Source organism: Sphaeramia orbicularis, chromosome 8, assembly GCF_902148855.1.
Source record: "Sphaeramia orbicularis chromosome 8, fSphaOr1.1, whole genome shotgun sequence".
Lineage (NCBI taxonomy): Eukaryota > Metazoa > Chordata > Actinopteri > Kurtiformes > Apogonidae > Sphaeramia > Sphaeramia orbicularis.
The window spans coordinates 27,132,602-27,156,251 of NC_043964.1; the positions used below are offsets into that span (position 1 = coordinate 27,132,602).

The 23,650-nt window shown below is 37.3% G+C and overlaps 3 protein-coding genes across 3 annotated transcripts; 1 reads left to right on the top strand and 2 right to left on the bottom strand.

Annotated features, from left to right (window-relative positions):
• Positions 1-278: 278 nt before the first annotated feature.
• On the bottom strand, positions 279-6,026 carry LOC115424212 (inward rectifier potassium channel 2-like). Its single transcript, XM_030141331.1, has 2 exons — positions 5,874-6,026; positions 279-3,720 (listed from the first exon to the last, which is right to left on the bottom strand). The coding sequence occupies exon 2, from the start codon at positions 3,483-3,485 to the stop codon at positions 2,169-2,171; it is 1,317 nt and encodes a 438-aa protein (XP_029997191.1). The 5' UTR covers positions 3,486-3,720; positions 5,874-6,026; the 3' UTR covers positions 279-2,168.
• A 2,640-nt stretch (positions 6,027-8,666) lies between these two features.
• LOC115424803 (inward rectifier potassium channel 16-like) lies at positions 8,667-20,309 on the bottom strand. Its single transcript, XM_030142221.1, has 2 exons — positions 20,244-20,309; positions 8,667-9,826 (listed from the first exon to the last, which is right to left on the bottom strand). The coding sequence occupies exon 2, from the start codon at positions 9,798-9,800 to the stop codon at positions 8,667-8,669; it is 1,134 nt and encodes a 377-aa protein (XP_029998081.1). The 5' UTR covers positions 9,801-9,826; positions 20,244-20,309.
• On the top strand, positions 19,490-23,445 carry LOC115424213 (5-hydroxytryptamine receptor 3A-like). The gene is made up of 9 exons (XM_030141333.1): positions 19,490-19,588; positions 19,665-19,807; positions 19,936-19,980; positions 20,064-20,170; positions 20,273-20,442; positions 20,768-20,883; positions 22,018-22,228; positions 22,318-22,464; positions 22,546-23,445. Exons 1-9 carry the CDS (start codon positions 19,525-19,527, stop codon positions 22,809-22,811), a joined length of 1,269 nt encoding a protein of 422 aa, XP_029997193.1. The 5' UTR covers positions 19,490-19,524; the 3' UTR covers positions 22,812-23,445.
• Positions 23,446-23,650: the final 205 nt, after the last annotated feature.

Genomic DNA, 23,650 nt, shown 5'->3' on the forward strand with positions numbered 1-23,650 from the left:
CCTGGAATTTGGGCCACAGCTCCAAATTAGAGGAGCACCATGTGTCCACAGCTAAAACAGTCAAGCAGACTTCAGCTCTCTGCTCCAGATGTCACACATTTCGGCTCAAAATGCAAATCCTTGGAAAATTCTTGCACGGAAGATGTCAGATATATCCTGAGCTCATGTAAACAAACCTCGGATATTAGAAGAATGGTCCTATTTGTCAACCTGATCACGGCATACTACAACAGCATCAGGTTGACACTGTTGTGCTGTTAAAAATAAAGGCCTGAACCTCATGTTTTTTCCATTTTTATTGAAAAAGAGGACATAAACAGTTTTCAACAACTGCAATATCAATATACAGTATTTGCATTCTAATTTACAAAAGATAAAAAAATCTGTACATTCTCACTGGAAGGTGGGAAGACCCTGGTAGAAAAACAAAGACCTAAGACAGGAGAAGTGTCAATGTCAGAACAGAAAAGCTGTTTTAATAGATTTTATGACCAGAACGTCAAAGCATAACACTGTACTGTTATGCCCGACATTATTGAAGCATGAATGTGTAACAGTATTACTTAGAGTAAGAGTTATAAAACAACAAAGCTCAATCTTGTGTAAGACTGAAGTGTTTCCTCCATTTGGGATAGTTGATCCTGACTAAAATTTGTACTCAATAAATCTGATTTTATTCAACTAAGACAAAGCAAGGGCCCATTCAGAAATAACAAATAACTTCACAAGACCCATGGTGATGGAGTATGAAGGTGAAAAAGTCCAAATTCTGATCTCAAATACTGATCTCAGTATCAGATAGACTATGTCAAAACCTTCTCAAATCGAATAGTCGACCACAGTCGGATGAGGAAAGGTTTAGGTTTCAAATTAACATTAGCTAACAGACTGTCTCTTATATACATAACATTTGGCTTTGGGTAATAAAATAGCTTCTGCTTTAAAGGGGAAAGTGTCTCGCGAGGAGGAAAGTGCACTAAAGCTTCGGAAAACACACTGATAGACTCATGCTTGTCTACATCTAGAAATAACATTATAGGCTGGATCTGCAATCTTCAAAATGGATACTTAAATAGACAAATAATACCTTTTGGCTCCTAGATTTTTTTTTCTAAACATATAATATGTAACTTAGCAGCACTTATCGTCAAACATTCATAACCTCAGTTGTTTCCAGCTCAGGGCTGAGCCTCCTGTCACATTCTACCACTGAACTGTATTGCACATTAGAACATGAAGATCTGCAAGTTGTAACAGTACTCTGCATAGTGAATCACCTCTTAATGCTTGTTCCTGTGACATCTAATGCAGTGTGTGCTCAGTCGAAGCCAAACCTCCTGAGTGCCTCCTCTGGGACTGAGACTTTTATTAAGGCACACGTTGCAAAAGATGCGAAAACTTAGACAAAATGATAGGTTGAGGAGTAAAATGTACGTGTGTGTGTGTGTAATCTGTGCAAGATATCGCTTTTTCCTGCCTCATGTTAGGAGAGTAACACAAAGACCACCACACTGCAGGACTACAAATCTACTTTTGCTAAGAGACCAGCTCATTAACAAACAGAAGTGTCATGTATGCAGGCGGTTTAACACGTCTAAGTGTTATTAGTAAGTTTTGAAAGTTAAAAGAAAGTTGTTCAAATTTCAGTTGGCATCTAAAATGAGGCTCACAGCTTAGGGTTACATTTCAATTAGTTATTATAAATGAAATGTGAAGGTGTTTTTAGTCACAAGCACATGTGATATTCAGAGGTTGTGATGAAATTACTCCTTCAATACTTTTTTCATCAAACTGATGCTTATTGCAGACGTGTAAACCTGGAATAAACACGATTGTACCACAATAAAGTAGCAACTAGTTCAGTCATTGTTCTGAATCCAATTGGCTATTCTGCTAAAATGCATTAGCTCTAATGGGGCAGTAAACACAGAATGACTACCCTCTGAGTGTAAGTAACTTAGTACAACCCATGTTATTCTTTTTGCTTCACCAGCCTGTTAAACAACATAAAATGTTTGCATCTCCACAGTGTTGTGTGCGTGAGCTTCTACAGAGAATTCTACTCTCAAATCACAGTCTTGTACAAACTGCCATGCATCATCAGCAATCGGGACCAAAGTTAAAGCTAATTTTAGCATTCCCTGTGGTAGTATTTAACCTCTCAGCCATCATATTTCTGATTCTGCTGTCAAAGGCCTCTCCTCTAAATCCATGGAGTCCAGATTGTGCTGAGAACCAGACACTACCTCTATATTTGTGTCATCAAGTGCACCAATTTCAACGCACCTCATCTCCCTGTCTCCCATCTCCTCAAACTCCTCCTCCATCTCTACTTTTTCAAGTGCCACCTCGTTCTCGTAACAAAAGGAGTTTCTCAAGCTGGAGGCGTTGGACTTCTTCTCTGCCAGTTCCCTGGCACTACAGTGGGGTGTGCTGGGCACCTCGTAGGTGTTGTCAAAGCGAGAGTAGTCCACTTTGTAATAGTTCTTTTCTTCAAAGAGCACAGGCTCAAAGCGGTAGCCCCAGAGGACTTCGCTGGCTACGTAGGAGCTCCGACACTGAGTGGTCATGGCTGTTGCCTCGACCATGCCCTCCAGAATCACAACAATCTCAAAGTCTGATGTTTCCAACTCCTGTTTGCTCATCTCATAGAAGGGACTGTCCTCATCAATCTCATGAACAATAGTGATTGGAGAGACTAGGAAGATTCTGTCAATGCCACTGTCGAAACCTACATCAATGTCCACTTGATCTAGAGGGATAAACTCTCCTTCTGTAGTGGTGCGGGACTTCAGGAGCTGGGCCCGGACATGAGCCTCCACCAGGTGACTCTTCCTCAGGTTCCCCACACGCCACATTAGGCATAGTTTACCGTCCCTCATGGCCACCGTAGCATAGTGGCTGAACACCAGGGTTTCATTTCTTTTTTTGGGCTTGGCCATCTTGGCCATGACAGCGCCAATGATGAAAGCATCAATGATGCAGCCCACAATGCTTTGGAAGACGACCATAAACACAGCGATTGGGCATTCCTCTGTCACGTAACGATACCCATAGCCAATGGTGGTTTGGGTCTCCACTGAGAATAAGAAGGCAGCAGTGAAGCTGTCAACATTAGAAACACACATCTGATTCTCATTCTCTAAGTCCCCATACGTGAGGGCTACAAGCCAGAACACGAAGCCGAAAAACAACCATGACAGCAGAAAAGAAAGGCAGAATATGACCAGCATCCAGCGCCAGCGAATGTCCACACAGGTGGTGAAGATATCTGCCAGGTACCGCTGGCCCTTCTCACTCATATTGATAAACTGCACATTGCAGTGACCATCCTTTCTGACGAAACGGCTCTGATGTTGGTGCTCTGTGTGCACCTTGTTAACGTTGCCGTTTCCATAGCCATTCGGGACAGCAATAGTGGCCAGCTTCATGCCGTCTTCCTCAGAGGACACAATGCTGTAACGGTGGCTTCGCACACTCCCCATTGCTTCTGCCTGGGAGGGCTGGGCCAGTTCTGCTTTGGAAAACAGTCTAAGTTTTTGGTAGAAGCGTTGGAGAAACAGTTTTGAATGATCCCAGGGACAAACTCAGGCCGAAAATGTGGACAGCAGGACTGGGGAATGGGGCCTGTGCTTCTGCAGGCGTGTGCGCTTCTGGTGAGGGCAGGAGGGCAGGTCACTCCTCTCCGACAACTGTTTTGGACCTCATCAGTAATGTGGTCTGCGGAAATTAGACAGAGAAACGGACTTTTAAAGTAATTGGCAGGAAGCAGAGCAAAGATCAGTGTGTGTGAGTGTGTGGTTACCTGCTGTTTAAATAATGCATTATACACTCAGGTCTGTGGCGCTATCCTTAAACAGACCCACACAGACAGTAAACAGCAGTACACTGTATGCTGTACAGTCAGGAGTAAAAAAAAAACAAACAAACAAAAAAAAAAAAAAACAAGGAATGCATTATGCAGCTGTTATCAGTAGTAGATTAAAAATATCCAAGCACTCAGGTAGCTGACAAAGTGGGAAATAATGTTTACCCTGCTTAATGTAAGTATTAATTAGGCAAGTCAGTCCATAGAGAGCTGAGTCAAGTTACAGATCAAGTTCATGTTAACCCAGTGAACAACTGGAACAAAGATACATTATATGTACCTGCTTCTGGTAGATGAAAGAAGGAAAAATGATTATGAACATGCACTGGGTTTAAATTCTAATTACAGTAAGCTCACACATTTCATGCTATCACCTTTCTGTTGTTAAGTGCTCTGTTGTGATTATTTGGTGCATATGCAAACCCAAAGCTATTTCACAATTACTGTACATCACTAAAACTCATAAAAAAAAATGAACCTCACAGGGGATGGGTCATTTTCACAGAAATCAGCTGTAACCTTGCATAATATGTAATAGAACAACAAGGACAACTAAATTAGAAAACCTATTGACTTGGTGAGTGCGGTCTGAAAGGTCCATTAAAATCTAACACCACAGGCTACAAAAGGCCATGGTCAGCCAGACGGGTTGTGTTTGTGCCAAAATAACCCCCCCCACACCAACAACCTCACCCCAGCATCTTGTGAAAAATACATTCACATGCTAATGTTTTTGTCTCTTTCTTTTTGGAAATGTTCTAAAGTCAGTCAGAGTAAAATGCGCAGGACATGGCTGTAAATCCCAGTGCATCGTCGTTTGTTTTCCTCAACTAATGATGTCATTGTTGGGTCGACTTGAAATAGCAACCTGTCACGCACACTACTGGGAATATGGGGCTTCATTCATTCACAGCTCAAGCCAGCTATGACAAATTTTGGATAACAAACCTCTATGACTATCTCTTCATCTTTTATCAACACGCAAATTCCTCACTTAGGCATTTTTAATAGTTGGAAAATGCTTATCTGCTCTACAGGAAACTATTTCATGTCAGCTTTTCACATTTTAAACACATAAACATATTGGTTATTTAGACTAACTCACCAAATTCTGAGTCCTCCTGGTGTGTTGGAACAAGGCAAACACCACATTGCATAAAATCCTAGACTGCACACAGTTTACACTACATGACTGGAATATAGTAAACATCATATCAAGATGGATTTGATGTTTTTCCAGTATGAGAGTCCAGCTGTTAACTTTGTTGGTGAGTGCTCTCTCTTGTCCTCTCGCTGCAACTGTCACAATTTATTGGCCTGTTTCCATTGAGCTTTTATCTGCGCACTATATCACATCACTTATTACTGCAGGTTGGTACATGGTGACAGACCAAGGCTTCCACAGGCTGCACAACCTGCGATTGTTTGTTTTGCATGTGTTCTCAATTTGAGCAACAGCTGAGGCAGATGGAAACTGGTTACATAAAGCTGCTCTATTTTTTATTACACAAATCAATAACTTTACCCAGTCATTAAGCAGGTTTCTTTGGTCAGAATCTTTGCATCTATTTGTATGTGTTTTTTAAACTATGATGCATTATGTTGATTAATAAGATTTTATCATATTATTCATTGACTTTAAGCATTTGAAAATTCATCATGTGCACTAACATCATGAGCTAACTGCAGGAGAGTGAAGCTCAAAAGGCACACTATTATTATTATTATTATTATTATTATTATTAATAATAATAATAATAATAATAATAATAATAATAATAATAATAATATGAGGAAGAAAGAAGGAGCATTTGGTTATTTAGAGCAAAACAATGCGTTATGGAACAGTTTATTTGAGCATCTAGAGTAAATGTGTCATGAAAGCATTACTTTTTTCATTTGCCTCTGCCCCTTCACATCAGGCACTAAAGTAAGTACCATTATTTTTCCCACGCTAAAACATTCTACTAAACACATCCAAATATCTGCAGCTTATTACACCAACCTGTTGGTCCTCGAAGCGTAAATCAGCCGTGTTTGGTTATAAAAAGTCCCATAAGCCTGCTGTACATGTCTTCTACTGTCGCTGCTCTTTTATTGTGTTCTCTGGAGGTCCCGTCTAGCGATGTAAATTGTGCCATAACCCTCTTCAGCTACACTGAAGATTTTAACGGTGGCAAAGACGGACTTTAAAACACGTGCGCTGGTATACCCACCCCTCTGCAGTTCTGACCAATAGGAGGCTGAAGCGCCTGTTCGAGGCTCTGAGCTCACACTTTTGTATTATTTGCATGAGTGAAAGGCAAAAGCAATGAAAGCCTGTTCATCTAAACACACCAGACAGGGTTTACATCCAAAGTGAAAGCAAGATTCGGGCTTGAATGTGCAAATATATGTGTGTGAAATATCATTTGAGGTGCAAAAAAAAACCTGTAGATGTCCAAACCCTAAGGACTGTGAAATCTGTAACCATGCACATGTTGCAATGGTTACAATGTATGCAATGTTTTGACTTCTGGAGTGACTTTCAGTGTTGTTAGTGAACACAGGGTGGTGCTGTAGAGCTGCAATGACTGTAAACAATGACTTTAAAACCTTAATAGTAGTTTGACATTATTTTTTATTTTACATACATGTATGTTTTGTGAAGAATTTAAGAATATAAATCACAGGTTATAAACACAACCTGAAGTCACATAAATATATTTACAAAAATCTGTCATGGTTACATACAACAATAACATATATAACATATACACTGTTGCCCATACAGTTGGGATAATTTCATTTCCATGGATATTTCTCTTTTTATTCCTATTTACACACATCAGTAATCACCTTCGACTGCTGCAGTGATTACACACTGAGTCCGACGTGCAATTTATCTATCAAGAATAAATCACATTTTCACAATCATTTCATGAGAAGAGCTAAAAATAGTTTATAAAACTTTATGGGCAACAGTACATATAAGAAACAGGTAATAACCCTTATGTTTGTACTTTTCTGGTTTTGTCTTACTGCATGCATCCCTAATCATGCACAAATGAATAGACGCCATATTTTTTCATAATGTGTCTTTTTTTTTCCCCTCCGCACATTGTCAAGGCATTCAAATATCTGCACAGAAGCCTGTCAGTTATACACAGAGGTGATGAAATGAAACTCAGTAGACCGGCATGCATTACTCCTCAGCTTCCAGCTGTTTTTCCACAAATGATTTGCAATCCTTTGTCTCATTTTCCTCACACACATTGTTACAATCATTTCATGAGGAGAGATCAAAATATTTTATTCCAATTTTAACAGCGCACACAGGCCTATAAACCATTCATTTAATATGACCCTCTTAACACCTCTAAACCCATAAAGAACCAGACTGATCCTCTGCCGACCAAAAGCATCTACTGATCTGAACTGTTCATCCACTAATCAATACATGTAAAAAAAAAAACTGGTGTAAAATGCAGTTTGTCATCTTTTCATGGTCATCAGATATGACCCATTTGGACTTTCAGAGGCTCCATAGTGAACATGGAAACACCGTCATGTTCCACAACATTGACTCACCAGTAAAACCCATGGAGTATGATCAATGACAGTGTATGGAGACACTGGGTTTATGTTCAGTTAATGACATATTTTACTGAAAAAGTCACTTTTTCTTCAGTTTTTTTTCTGTTTTGATACAATAACCTTTGACTTTGCTCTGGGTTTTTTATGAACATTTACATAATCAGTCAATTTAACATAGAAAAAAAATATGATTTTCACTGGAAAAAAATGCGAAATTCAGAGGATAATATTATAATAAATGGTGATAAATCACCTAGGAAAAGTTAAATAGAGGGAAAAATTATTTTGCAAACTACTACAGAAGTCACACTGGGTCTTTATGGGTTAACATAGAAGTTTTCACACACATAGTTCTTTCTCATGCATTTCTGTTGAATAAATGTATTGTTAAAAAAACAGATCCTGCCACAGCCCTTATTCAGATTTGCAATTTATACATAAGATTAACTTTTTGTTTGCTCTAGACCAGGGGTGTCAAACTCATTTTAGTTCAGGGGCCACATTTACCACAATTTGACCTCAAGTGGGCCGGACCAGTAAAATAATAACAGTGAAAAAAGTAAAATTATATTATGATCAGGTTTACATCTACAAAGTTTCGTTAAAAATCTGAATAACATGAACAACTTGAATTGTCTTAAGAAAAACAAGTGCAATTTTTAACAATATTCTGCCTCTGTTTATCAGTTTATCATTTACACATGTGCGTTACAATCGCACAGAACATTTAGTGACAGGCAGAATATTGGGAAAATTGCATTTACTTTTCTTAAGACATTTCCGTTTGCTCATATTTGTTCAGGTTATTCACAGTTTTTGTAAAAGTATAGTTTGGTAATGAAAACATTTTCATGTAATTTTACTTTTTTTACACCAAAAAAAACAAAGAGAAAATTTGGGCTTGTCGTTATTTATAGGTTATTATGATAATAGTTTACGGGTCTGACCCACTTGAAATTTAATTGGACTGTATGTGTCTGTATGTGGAACCTGAATTAAAAGGATTTTGACACCACTGATTGTTAATATCTTCAGTGTAATTTTTGCATTTCACAAATTCATCCCACGGGCCCTTTGGACCCTTTGGCGGGCCGGATTTGGCCTCCGGGCCGCATGTTTGACACCTGTGCTCTAGATGTTTGTATAGAGTAAGTGAACATGTATATGAATAGAGTATGTCATGCAGAGTTATAGCAGAATGTGGGATCTTTTTCTTCCACAGCTACAGGCAGGTTTGGTGCATCACCTCTTCAGTACTGTCTGGAGTCACTGCACAGGTGTGTCTGCTCCTCTTGTCTGGTTGTAAGGATGGAGTGTTTGGCTCTACTGGGCGCCTCCTCCTGTCATACTCCTCTGCACTCATCAAGGGCACCGGCACCCATATAGTCTCATTAAACAGAGCGTAATCCACTTTGTAGTGCCTCTTACCCACTTTCAGCATGTTCTGGAATCGTTGCCCCCAGCGGATGTCTGAAGGTGTGTAGGAGGTTCGTGTCTGGTGGAGCATGCCTGTAGAGTCACCAGTGTAGGTAAAAGACACCACCAGCTCAAAGTTTTCCTCCAGTAGGTCATCAGGGCCCAGGCCATAAAGGGGGCTACCAGGCTGCAGTTTGTGAATAATGAGGGCGGGAGTGGCTAGGACAATTTCCCGCTCTTCAATTTCCAGGTTCTGGTATGAAATCACAACATAGCCCATTGGTTTTTTCACATAGCGAATCAACTGGGCTGTGGTAACACCCTCCACGATGTGATTCCTTCTGAAGTCCCCCAGACGCCATGACAGACACAGCACGCCATCTCGCAAACTGACGACTACAAAGTTGCTAAAACCCACCGTTTGAGCTCTCTTTCGGGCAGATGCCATTTTAGCAATAACAATACCAATGATTATGGTGTCAATGAGGCAGCTGAGTACGTCTTGAACTGTAACCACGATGATAGCCACCATGCAGTTCTCAGACATCCCTCTGAAGCCGTAACCGATAGTGGCCTGGGTTTCCATTGAGAACAGAAAGGCTCCAGTGAAACCACGCACATTATAAATACAGATTTTATCATCATCGTTGCTATCATCCCCATTCACATAGGCAATAAGCCAATAGCAAAGGCCAAAAAAGATCCAGGAGAGAATGTACGACAGGGAAAACACGAGGAACATCACCCTCCATCGGATTTCAACTAAAGTGGTGAAGATGTCCATCAAATACGGGCTCCAGTCAGAGGCCTTGTGGAAAACAACCGGAAACCTGCCATCTTTCTGCATGTAGCGTATCTTCCTGGCATCCTTTGGCCCCAGTGTGTGGACGGTGGTGGAGCTGGTGTCGATGACAACCTGCTCAGCCGTCTCTGTCTGCATTTTCACCACAGCTACCTTTCAATCTCCTGTGGGAAGAAATAGATAATCAAATGAGACAAGATGGAAATGGATTCTGTCAGAAAATGAATGGTTCATTGTGTAAGATGAAGTGACATTTGTGTATTGAAGTTGAATATTGCAACCACCATCAACTCATCCTCCAATAAGATGGCTGCTAAAGCACAAAAGGCACCATTAGAGCCTTTATTTGCTGTGTTTGTTTTAGGTTTAATTAGGTATAATTCCAATAAAATATTTATTTATTTATTTATTTATTTATTTATTTATTTATTTGACAGGGACAATGCAGTCAAACATAGTTACAAGTTTGCAGCTGATGTGATGCATATAGATCTTACAGCTAGTGCTAATTCTCAACTCCAGTCCCCGACTGGGCTCTTCCACAACATTGCAGTACAAGTATAAGATATAAATCATTTAAAATGATCATACCATGCATAAAAATATAATATATATATATATAAAATACACATAATTTAAAATGGTCATACCATACAATTTGATAATCCAGTGTTGCATTTATATATGAGGCGTTCATTCACTCACTCTCTCTCACAGACAATATACACAATATTTACAGACATGTGACAGAAATACATCAAAAATACTGGATACTACTAGTTATAAAATACAAAGATGAAAATCCTAACAAAAACATAGCAATTCTTATTTCCAGATGACTATTCACTGATGAAAACATGCGTTAGATCCCCTACATCTCAAACATTGAGTCTTTATGTTAATTTACATAAGCTGTGTACTCATTGGCAGGAAGGACAGTGTTTTACCAAATGTAAAATACTCTCTGAGTGTTTGTTAAGCTGAATCCTTCATGTTTGAGCAAGCATCCTAGGTCACTGTGAGCCCCAGGCGATAAGTGGTAAGTGTCTCGAACAGCGCCCACCCATGAGTGTGAAAAATACACTTCACGAGCAGGTTTCGCATTGGTTGATCATTTACCAGACGTTCCATTACAGTCTGGAAACCATCCAAATCAGTCATGCTAAAAGCTCTCTGCAAACATTTTAAAGGACATATTTTAACCAAACATAATCATGCAGAGATTTTCCCCTTGGTGCTTCTGGAAGTTTGATGATTGATCATAAAAAATATAAAAAAAACAAACAAACCAAAAAAAGGCTATCTTGACCTTAACAGATCGCCATTTTAAACAGACACAGTTAGACATCTTGTGTGCTTTTTGTCTTTTATATCAACTATGCAAATATTTGCCCTAAAAAGACTTCACCTTGTCCTCCATTGTGTCCTTGAGCCATGGACTTTTGTGATGCATTAAGTTTTTAATTGTCAGTGTGCTCAGATTAATTCATTAAATTCTTCAGTTTGAAGTCCAGCTATGTGTAGCTACAGTAGTTTTCAGACACTCTTAAATTTTACACAATCTCAAATATTATAATAAAATATTTGCAGATTTATTTATTTTTTGTGTGTTTCAAAAGGTGTGGCTGCATCAGACAACAAATGAAAATTAATATTTTTTGAAAATGTTAACAAGAAAAAATAATTAAATTCTTCCTAGTTTCAATATGTCATGTCCTGGATGTGTTTCAAGGGGCGTTATCTTGTTGAAACATCCAGTTGTGACTTTGATGGAACAGAGCACGTGTAGAAGGGATCATGGGGGTTTAGAGAATGGAACAATACTTGGCAGAGTTCAATGTTTAAGAGTGATACTTAATAAAATATATTACAGATGCATGGGACATCCAAAAATTTTTTTCTCCCCATTTGTCCCCTGGGCGCCTGATGTGGTGAGCCCACTGCTCCTAGTATGTAGTGTGTGATGCATACATACATACATGATCTAGTGATGGGTTAAGGGCAGAAGACATGTAGGTGTGTGGCGCATGTGCATGTTTACATGTGTGAACCCCTACTGACAAAATAAAGATTCTTAAAAGATTCTTAATTGGAATATAACACAAATCATATTCAAAGCCAAAAATAACCTACTACCAGGAAACATGTGTGTGGTGTTAATGTCTGGAATAGACTGAGGGAGGAGCACAAGGAATGTTCAAACATAAGACAATTCAAAAACATTTAAAAGAACATGTTTTTCACAAAATATAGGGAAGAGGGTTATATGTTCACTGTTGTTTATGTATATATTTCCTTCCTTGAGTTAGTTATTATTTGTTTATTTATTCACTAGCACAACTAAGAAAGGCATTGGTAAAAGCTTATATGTGTATTTGTATGTGTGTATATGTATAAACGTAAATATGTGTATATGGATGAATGAATGTGTGTGTATGTGTGTTTGTGTGTGTGTGTGAATAGATATATAAATATAGAAGAGTAATGTAAAAGGAAGAGGGACATATATTATTAATAATATTGCAGGGAGAGGGGGTGGGATTAAATAAGTTATACTTCTTCCCACCCCTTTTCGGGCATGTAAATGAAATTGTTGCGCTTTTCTTCTGACTAAGATTGTTATGATTCTTGATATTTGTATTATTATGTATGTTTTGAAAGTGCATATATGTTAAATTTCATTGCATGTTCGGAATAAATCGCTAAATCACTAAATATATTGTAATATATTCTGGTTGTCTATTGTATTCTATTGTATTCTATTGTATTGTATTCTATTCTATTCTATTCTAGTCTAGTCTAGTCTAGTCTAGTCTATCAATAATGATAATTTTACTTTTACAAATCTTCTTTTTTTTTTCTTTTTTTTTTTTAATCACTCAGGTCTCATGTTCATTTTGGAAATAAACCAAAGTTGTTCCTGGTCACAGATATTTACTAGTTACGGAGAATCATATGTTTGGTCACACTACACACTGTGCTCAATAAGAATCTCAGGATACTGCTGTGTTGTGTATTTCATGTATTTCAATGGTCTGGGAATGGAGACTGCACCCAGAGTTACCCACACATTCAACTTGGTTTGTTCTCAACAAGATTTATTAAAATCCTGAGTCAGTGTGTATTTTTTTTTCCTTCAGACACAGATAAACGTCCCTAATTCTTCACATTGTTTGGGTATTGATCTTGGCCTGTCGCGATATAAATAGATTTGCTCATGAGATTAACAAAGGCTTTGGGTCAGGACAAAACTAATTTTAATCAGCTTGGCTTATACGTCTTTGGTTTTGAGTTTTGGCCAAGTGTGCTGCCCTCCCAGATGTGACCTAGAATAATAGCAAAGAGGGAACACTGTGCACATGTAACATATGACAATGGTCCTGAAATGTCCCAAATCGAGAAAGTCATACTCTGTGCTTTGTTTCATACAAGAGCTGTGTGTTATACTTCCAAAATGTTGAAAATTCTCATGATTATTATGTTTGTCTATATTGAATCTATTCTGCTCTAGTTCTAAGAACGTTATTTCTCGGTTAATTAAGCACAACCTCAACCTCAGTGTGGTTCGGTTATGCCTACTTTATTCTTTTTGAGGGTAAATTATTATCCTCTAACTACCTCTAGCAGCTCTAACCTCTAAATATTACCTCAAATGTCAAACTTTAACCGTGTGTACCACCGTCTCTTCTCTCCATCAAAATACAGTGTCAAATACAGTCTTCAAAGCAATGTTCTTCTTTGCCAAATGTGTGTCAGTCTTTTACTGAAAGTTTTATGACATAACTGAGTCACCTGAGAACACGTAGGCGATGTTTATCTCTGTTTATGATAAACCGCTGCTTAAGAGTCTGATTTTACACCTCTGGTGCTTTAATGATGTATATCTCCAGTTTTATCACTCATATAATATTTCCACTTTAAATACAGATATGGTCAGATATGTCAACCCTAGAGAGGTTATAGGTTACTTTGAGTGAGCTTCTGATGTTAGGTGAACAGTAACTGAAGACGCAAGTAAACAAAAATAAAGACTGGAAATATGCAGTGTCATGCATGTGGTGAACGGACAGCTGGGTAATACATTAAAGCGTCGTCCAGTTACAAGACTTCAATAAGAAGTCCAGACAGGTGATGCTAGAATTGGACATACTGGATAAAATGCACCAATAATAGTCATTTAATTTTAAGAACCGTCTTATATTTCTTGTGTCATAGGTTTCAGGCTGATTTCCAATAGCAGCCACTAGGTTTGTTCCCTGTGAGTCAAAAAACAAGGACAAGAACAGTTACAGGACAACAGGTCGACTGAAAGGACCCTGGGGCTTGAATGAACACAAACCAGACAATGTTGAGGTACGGTCATTTTAATATCTGCTATACTGTAAAACTTTATATGCTTTTTATCCTTTTAATCTAAAATGCACATCAGAGTGTCGCTAATTTGTCTATTGTAACCCTCCCTGTACTTAACACATATGCCGAAACTTTTTTTTTTAAACTTTTTGTCCTTTTTATTTCCTTTTTAGGTATTACACATGAGCATATTAGGACCTTCCACCACCAAAATTAACTTAAAACTAAAATTCACTTGTGATTAATCTACATATATTGAGGATTTTTCACTTAAATTTTCAACATAATGTATAAGGATTCATTTTATTTTTCTTTGCAATCAGAGTAGAGGTGTCATTATGTAAATGTAAAGACATGGTTAAAAATAGCAAAGAAAAATAATAATAATAAGACAAATCACTTGTTTCAAAGCCACACTGTCTCTGTGCACTACTTTCAATAACTGCTCAATGAATAACAGAGAAATTGTTTTTCTGCAGAGAAATGGTTGCAACTGTTTTTTGTTTTGTTTTGTTTTGTTTTTTTCATTCAACAAAAACATCACATAATTCCAAACAGGTAATGCTAGTATTTGACAGTATTTGACAGCCTGGATAAAATGCACCAATAATGGTATGTGAGCTAAAGCTGAGGTACAATCATTAGGGAATAATTGGCATTCTGTCTGTCAGTCACAATTTTAGGATAAATTTACAATTATAGGATTAACAATTAAAATTTTTCTTCTTATTTTGAGCACAGAGATGAGAAACTTATTTTTAACATTCCTTTGGATCATAGTATTAAAATATGCTTAATAGTAGATAACAAAATCCTACTGAAACAGCATTATTATTTAATATTACTTACGTAGAGGTCGAATTAGAGTGTGTCAGGTGCGACATAAGCCCGTTAGTTGATGTGTCGTTGCAGGTGAAGTACCCTCTGACTTCAGGAGGTGTTAAAGTGTTAAAGTGTTGGGGGCAGACCGGGTCCTGAGGCAAAGTCCCATGTAGTTCTGATATCACACCAATCACTTCCTTCTGAGAGCTTATTGGACTATCAGGAGGAATTTATGACCTATGGAATATTTTGAAGGTTCCTTGGGACGTAAACATCAGAGTCATGTGTTTGGTCGAGGACGGTGAAACACACACACATTTCATAATTTGTAAAACTCTTTCACTGGGTGATAAAAATAGATAAGTCATTCCTATACAGATATTGAGCAGATGTACATTTAAATCATTCTCTCTTTGGATTTCCATGATTCATTAGACAGAAAGTTAACCTTTGCTTCATCAGGTGCAGAGGCTGTTATTGGCACAAGGGTTTTCTTTGTCTTGCTGATCCGCTATTCAGCTCTGATAAGACAAGGGAGATCACAACTCACCGCCAGGCCTCACTGACTTTAAACCCACATTTATGGCAGGTATAACAGCATCCGAAGTGGGTGACAACACTAAAACAATGTAATTGTGTTCTCAAAAACAGAACACAACAACTTGTCCTTTTGAAACAGCCTTGATTTCGCACATATTGTTTCTTTTTCCTTAAGGTGATGGACATAAGCAGAGATAAGAAACATTCCTCTGAGAGATAACCTGGTGAGAAATTTATCACCTCGGCCATTTACAAGAAGCACCTATAATGTCAAAATGAAAACACAGACAACATCCGCACACTGTAAAAGTAAAGGACAGATATTGATTGATTTATTGATTTTTAAGGGTCCTGCACCACACGCTGCCCAGCCCAAAATAACATCCACATAATTCAGTGTTAATGTTTCATGAGATCTACAGTCGTTACAGGGTAAGGATAAAGCATTTGCATTGTTTCGGTCAAACTTTGGAAAATAAGAAGTGTAATGATCATTAACCCTTTCATGCATGAATTATGAGAGCCTTAATTTTTTTTTTCCTAGGTGTTTTTATTCCTGTAGGCATTAAAAAAAAACAATGCAATTGACTTTTTTTTTTTTACCTATTTTTCATGGAGTTGCAAAAAAGTCCTTTCAGCAGGACACCATGTATTTAATTTTTGAAATGAAGAAACGTATTTATTGATCTACTGTGTGAAAACTATGAAATAAAAACACTTTTAATGCAGCTAATCAGATATTTTCTCACATTTTAGCATACTCTAATACTGGTCATTACTCACTCCATGGAGATAATATGTTTTTTTGTTTAACCCATAAAAGCCCAGTGCTATTTTTGTCATCATTTTGTTTTGAAACCCCCCCCCCCAAAAAAAAAAACCCTGTTAATTACAGTCTAATAACAACAACAAGCAACTGATTTGCACTCAAACATGTTAGTGCAGATCAATTTTATGAAGAACAGCAAAGTTACAGTAATTATATGAACTGCAATGTATGGGATGATGCATGAGCGTCCACTGTATTGGCAGTTTTGGAACTAAAATAACAAAATCCATGAACAGAACAGCTGTAAAACAGCTGTTCACTGTAGTGACCACTGTGCATGAAAGGGTTAATCAGAGTCTTAAAGACAGTGACACGGTGGTCAAATTATGTAGAAGAACATTGGACAGATTACAAACACTCCCATGGAACAAAAATAGACTTCTATGCCCTTTTGTCATATAGAAAAAAAAGAGTAGGAAAAAAAGTGCATTTTTATGTGGTGTGTATGTTTGTATATGTATATATGTGTATGTATGTATGACAGGTATGCATGTTAGTTTAAGCACATATGTATTTATCATTGTAAACATGTGTTTGTGTATATTTATCTGTGTGAGTGTATATACGGATATTTTATTTATATTTATTCACTATTGCGAACATGGGCAATTGTATATATATTTTGTGAGTGGGTGTACATAAATATATGGGTGCAGAAATATGTGCACAGTTATTAGGTACTGATGGGTATATTTATGTGGGGTGGGTTTAGGGCAAGTGTTTTGTAATATTTTGTAAATCTCCTTCAATTAAATAAAGGTCTTAAAAAAAAGAAAAGATCAAGGACTTGGCTTCAGTAGTTACCAAACAAACTAATAAACATAATACGATGGCACATAAATCACTCATCCTTCAAAAATCAGAGATATATTATGTAATGCCTCTCAAAGAAAAAAGAACAGATATACAAGTGATTAGGAAGTAGAACAGTTTTGATGTCAGCAGGAATAAAAAAGAAACACAACAAAAGAAGCTGTAGGTTTTACATGCAAGACATACTTTGCATCCGTCTGGATAAAGGGGTCAGGGGGGTCACTGGGGCAAGGTTTAGTCAGTAGGGCGAAGGTTTACAGCATATATAATGAAAATATGACACTGTGGCTCAGGAGGTAGAGCGGGTCCTGCAATAACCAAAGGGGGGGCGGTTCGAGTCATGTCCTGTTGTGTCCTTGTCCTTGTGTATGAATGTGTGTGAATGTTTGGTGGTGGTCGGGGGGGGCCGTTTGGTGCAGACTGGCAGCCACGCTTCTGTTAGCATGCCCCAGGGCAGCTGTGGCTACACATATAGTTTACTACCACCAGAGTGTGAATGAATAATGGATCACTGATGTAAAGCACTCTGGGTGCCTTGAAAAGCGCTATAGAAATCTAATCCATTATTATTATTATCATTATCATTAATTTTGAACCAAGATCCTGTGTTGACACTGGAGAGTTGGACCACTGGGTGAAGTCTTCTCCATCATGTCCCAAAGACTTTTAATGGGGTTCATATCCGGACTCTATGGTGGCCAGTCTGTGTGTGAAAGGGATCTCTAATGCTCCTTGAACCACTCTTTAACACTAGAACCCCCATGAGGTCCTTTTGACCTGTCTTGTCTATTAAAATACACGTAACTCTGTTTGAATAAAAACCCAATGTCTCTCGGTTGATTACTTTTCCTAAAAGTGTGTAATACATCACCATAAGCGTTTTAGGTATTCTAGAAACAAAACAGAATTACAAAAGGAGAGGTTTTACCTAGAACTGCCATGAGGTCATTTTGACCTTCATATAGATCAGGGGTGTCAAACTCATTTTAGTTCAGGGGCCAAATACAGCCTAACATGATATAAATTGGGCCAGACCAGTAAAATAATATAAATAATAGGATAAGAACTTATAAATAATGTCAGCTCCAAAGTTTTTTTCTCTGTTTTTGAGTGAAAAAAGCCAAATTCCGTAATGAAAATATTTTACATCTACGAACCATACTTGAACATAACATGAACAAATGTGAACCTGAAAATTCTTATGAAAAATAAGTGCAATTTTAACAATTTTACACCTTAGTTTATCATTTATATATGTTCATCACAACTTACAGATCACAGTGGATCTACAAATACACAAAACATTTAGTAAGAGGCAGAATATTGGTACAATTCCACATACTTCTGTTAAGAAATTTCAGGTTATTCACATTTTTTGTAAAAGGCTGGTCTGTAAATGTAAACATTTTTGTGCAATTTTACTTTTTTTTTTTTTTACAGAACAAAGAGAAAAATTTGTAGATTTCATTATTATTTATAGGTTACTATGATAGTATTTTACTGGTCTGACCCACTTGAGATTGAACTGACCTAAAATGATTCTAACATCCTTCATTGTTAATATCGTCAGTGTAATTTCTGCATTTCACAAATTCATCCTACGGGCCAGACTGGACCCTTTGGTGGGCCGTTTTTGGCCCCCGGGCTGCATGTTTGACACCTGTGATATAGATAGATAGATAGATAGATAGATAGATAGATAGATAGATAGATAGATAGATAGATAGATAGATAGATAGATAGATAGATAGATAGATAGATAGATAGATAGATAGATAGATAGATAGATAGATAGATAGATAGATAGATAGATAGATAGATAGATAGATAGATAGATAGATAGATAGATAGATAGATAGATAGAGAAAGAAAGAAAGAAAGAAAGAAAGGCATAGATGGAAACAACCATATGTGTTACACCATCACACATGAGTCTTTAAAGGGAAATAAATACTCTGCTTGTGAAAGGAGGTTCTATATCACCCAATACGCTTGTGAATCAAATGACAAAGCCACATATCCAGCTGTAAAAACAGTTTTTTTAAAGGCCATTCTGTGAAGAGACACGCCTCAGTACCTTGAAAATGGTCTCGTGTCTTTGTCGTGCATCCGCCTCTGTCTGCTAAAGTCTCACAGCTCCTTTAATGGTTATGGGTCATGCAACTACGGTCTCATTGTAGTAGACAGAATCATAACAAACAGCAGCTGGAAAGACCTGATTCTTCTGGCAGGTACACAGACAATTAGACTAAATGCCCCTGATTCGACTGTTTGCACAGGGTCACAGAGGGATGTACTAAACTCCAAGTATAATTAATCACACAATTGTATTTGGATAAGTCTCATTGTCTTCTTGTTGTGTGGCTGGATGCTCTGCTGAGTGTTTTCTTTCTGTGGTTGAACGTCACAGACAGATCTATTTAATTGTCATGCCAGGCTGAAATTGAATAAAGCAGAGGGAACAGGGTGAAAGCTGTCAGTTCCACAAATCATATTCCTGCGGTGATGCTCTTAGAAATGTCACAGTTTTGTTCGTGGAGAACTCTCCTCTTACTACTTTCAACAGTGGGTAAGTGCAAAGCTTTTATTTTCTGAGGAATCATCTGGAAAGCTTACAAAATATTCATTTTTGTATCCATTTTTAGGTTATGGACATGCATCCAAGTGCACAACGCGCCGATGTCTGGCTGAAATGCTAATCAAGAAAAAAATGACATCTCAGCCACAGTATGAAAACTGTACCCAAGAAATAGATATTCCACTCATTGAGTACCAAACATTAGCAGTTGTAAGTATTGTCTGTTCCTTGTTTTTTTTTTTTTTTTTTCTTATTCTTTGTGTCTTTGTCTGCAAGACATTACATATTTCCCCTCCTTCACTGCTCTACCTGACCACACTTATGTTTTCTCTCAACAGGACACAAAGAATCTCCATTTAGTTAGTTCTCTTAAGGTCACAATGGTAAGATTCAAGAAACTTTAATATGAGCAAAGACCAATAAATAGTGTTATGGCTACATTCATTTTTTTGATTTTAATCCACAGGTTTGGAAAGATCCTGAGCTGCAATGGAACACATCTGAGTACGAGTACAATCAGGTGGTCGTACCGGTTAATACAGTCTGGACGCCAGTGATTCGCATAACAAATGGGTGAGTCTTGTACATCAGACCCATAAAAACACATGAATTCTGTCAGATTTTACACTCCTTAACCTTCACCTACCTGATCCATCTAATTTGTGGTATGTGCAGAGTTTCAACGACGACAAAACACAGTTCCAGTGACCTGCTGGTGCACAGTAACGGCAGCCTGAAGCACAGTTTGCTCATATATACAGAGGTGAACTGTGAGGTCAACCTGTTCAACTATCCGTTTGCTTCTGATGCATGTCCTGTCGCAATCCACACCTGGAGCAGCAGCGGTAAGCTCAGCAAACACCGAGGCCAAGGTCACAGTTAGAGCCAGAGAAATTCCTTTTCAGCATCCACAGATTTGGGTCAATCCTCTTCTGGATCAACAAAAACACCTTATTGTAGTTTTTGTAAACTAAAAGGATGAAGTTTTTCTTGTGTACAACCAGAAAACTAGCCTGGTAATGAGCATTTCATGCAGGAAAATGAAAGACAGTTCAATGTAATCAAAAGTTTTAATTATATTTCTATCTTGTTATGTAGTAAACCATCACTTCAGTCTGTTGGAAATTTACAACCATTAGTGTCATTATAAAAATGAAAACTTTCTTTCAGAATGTGGTACAACAATGAATCTGGATAAACTGAAGATGTCTGATAGTTCACATGGAGATTGGCAAACTGACTCTGTGGCCTTTGACAAAAAACCAAATGGCCAAAATTACATTTTGGTAAGTTTACACACCGAACTAATAATAATATGTTAGCATAATATGTTTAGAAACTATAAACATTTCCCTTGTGTCTTGACTGTACATTCTGGTGTTAACTGCTGTTCCAACAGAAATTTAGCAATAATTTATTATCCAAAATGACATTATTTCATTATAGTGGCAATAGTTCTGGTTTATAATATTTTCACAAAATTAAAGCAACAAGTTTCCTTTTCCACTGAAGTGGAAAATATTAAGAATTGGAAAATATTAAGAAACTGTCCTTTTTTCTATAATCTAGGAGTTTTTTGTTTTTCTTTTTTTTTTTTTTATTACAAATGCAATCTAATGTAATAAATTTTACTTTGTTTAAATAAGATATTAGAGCAGATGTTGTGCTATAGATTCAACTGGTGATGAGTTAAAACAGTGGTTTGCATAATATCCCAACAGAGGATCATGACTGTTTGCTCATTTGAAGAGTGAGATGACTTGCAAAACTTCTGAATTTAAGAAATAATTGTGCACAATCAATTTCAGTGGTGATATGTGTGTTTGATCAGAAATGTAGTCAATCACTCTGTTTTTTTTTTTTTTTTTTTTTTTTTTTTCATTTTTATCTCTCAAAGACCTAAACAGCCCCTGGCTATGATACACACCTAAATGTCCAAAAACTTTTGAAGCGCTAAATAAATTATTCAGATAAAATGGAACATCTCAGCTTTTCAGTGGCATCAGATGTGTCTTATTGGACATTCAGAGGCTCAACTGTGAACATGGAAAACCAGAATATTCTGCAACATTGATTCACCAGTCAAATCAGTGTAGTTTGACAAAGAACACTGGTAGAAGACATTTGTTTTTATATTCAGTTAATTATATATTTTGCTGAAAAAGTAATTTTTTCTTTAGGTTTCTCAGTTTTGATATAATAACCTTTGAATTGACTCCGAGCTTTGATTTACATCTACAGGGCCAAAAAATACCTGCTTTTCACTGAAAACTGCAAAATGCTGAGGATATTATTATAACAAAAATGAAGAAAAAATAGAAAAAAAATATTTGGGAGTTGTTTTAGGTGTTTTAGGGCTTAGAAGTTGTCTCTGGTGAGGTTGTCTATTGCTATAAACTTCTCTTTGCAATAATCCTCAGGTGAAACTGAGAATCCGATTCCTCAACCCCTTCATAACCTTGATGATGCCCAGTATCCTGATTATCGTGGCTGATGTGGTGAGTTTTGCTCTTCCTCTGGGAGGTGGTGAGCGCAACTCCTTCAAGGTGACTCTGGTGCTCAGCTTCACCATGTTCCTCATCATCCTCAACGACGAGCTCCCTGGAGACAGCTACTGCCGGCCCATCATCCGTCAGTCAACTCACACGTATCACAAACAAATGTATTTCTCCAAATGTAAGGTCACAGTTTGAGTCATTAACCATGTTTCTGTGCTGCAGGAACCCACTTCTGCATTTGTCTGGTTACCCTGGTAGTGAGCATGTTGGTGTCCATGGTGCTTACACGAGTGGCCAAAGAAGGAGGCATTATGTTCTGCTGCAGATCCAAATGTTCAACAAGAAAAAAAGACAAAAAAGAGGACGAGGGTAAGAAAGACTTTCTTGTTAATGAATGAATGTGTTTGCATATAAACACTTTGATGCCCACAGACATGTTATTCATTGTAGAAGATAAAGCTGACATCAGCGTTATCCAGCTGAGCGCCTCGGAGCAGAACAGTCACGTGATCAGAAAGGTGGTCAGCTTCCTGGATGCTCAAGATGCCAAGGAACAGGAAAGTGAGAAAAAACAGAAAATTGCCAACATGGTGGACAAGACAGTATTCTGGATGTATTTTGTTCTTGCCCTTTCTTACTTTTGTGGAATGTTTTATGTGTTGGTGAATCGTGTGTGTAGTATCGACCACTTTGACTTTTATTCTGATTACGATTAACTTCCTTTTCTGATGCTGCATGTCTTTACTATAATAAAAATAAAATGGCACAATTTCAGGTCAGTAAGTTGATGTAAATATAAGCATTCTTTCTCTTGTTTCTCTTACATTTGTATATCCTCTGATAGTGATACTGATTTTTTCCAGAAGAAAATGTGTTACCACATTTATGAAAATCTCATCTGATTTTTACTTCCTTTTAGACTTTTTCAGTCAACAGAATGACGTTTACTCAAACACATAGAAGTAGTCTAACCTATTGTGACACTTGTTTCTTTGCATGTTTGCATTTTGATGAATGAAAGTAGGTGCCTTCATTTTAGTACAACCACAACATCTGAACAGATTTACTGCAAAAAATCTGATAAGACAATGCACAGACATTTAATACAGATTTGTACAGATTTGACTTCAGGTCAATAAAAACATTGCCTTCACTACTTACTGTTTTTTTTTTTTTTTTTGATACATCCAGGTGTACTAGAGATGTTATTTTACTCACTGATGTGTGTCTCGGCGTGGATGACTTACTTAAATCATCCCTTAGTTACTGAAGCTGCAAAATACTCCTGTTCATTTGTTGCCACCTAGTGGTTAAACAATTCCCTGCAGACTAAGAGCGCTTGAGGCCATGTTAATCATGATAGATTTTAATCAGGAGAAAACCACAATTATCACCATTATAAAAACAAATCTGCTGAACAATGGTTAGAGATATGCAAATTTAAGATAATCATACTAAAAGACATGAATGATACAATTACACTCAACGTTTAACATTAACAACCTGCGTTATACTATTCTTTATTAGTATAACTATTCTTTATACTGCATATATT

Excerpts from the sequence above, each read along its gene's own strand:
- LOC115424212 (XM_030141331.1), bottom strand. The coding sequence starts at position 3,485 with ATGGGGAGTGTGCGAAGCCACCGTTACAGCATTGTGTCCTCTGAGGAA.
- LOC115424803 (XM_030142221.1), bottom strand. The coding sequence starts at position 9,800 with ATGCAGACAGAGACGGCTGAGCAGGTTGTCATCGACACCAGCTCCACC.
- LOC115424213 (XM_030141333.1), top strand. The coding sequence starts at position 19,525 with ATGCTCTTAGAAATGTCACAGTTTTGTTCGTGGAGAACTCTCCTCTTA. Across the intron at positions 19,589-19,664 it reads CTTACTACTTTCAACAGTGG|GTTATGGACATGCATCCAAG; the intron begins GTAAGTGCAAAG and ends ATCCATTTTTAG. Across the intron at positions 22,229-22,317 it reads CTACTGCCGGCCCATCATCC|GAACCCACTTCTGCATTTGT; the intron begins GTCAGTCAACTC and ends TCTGTGCTGCAG.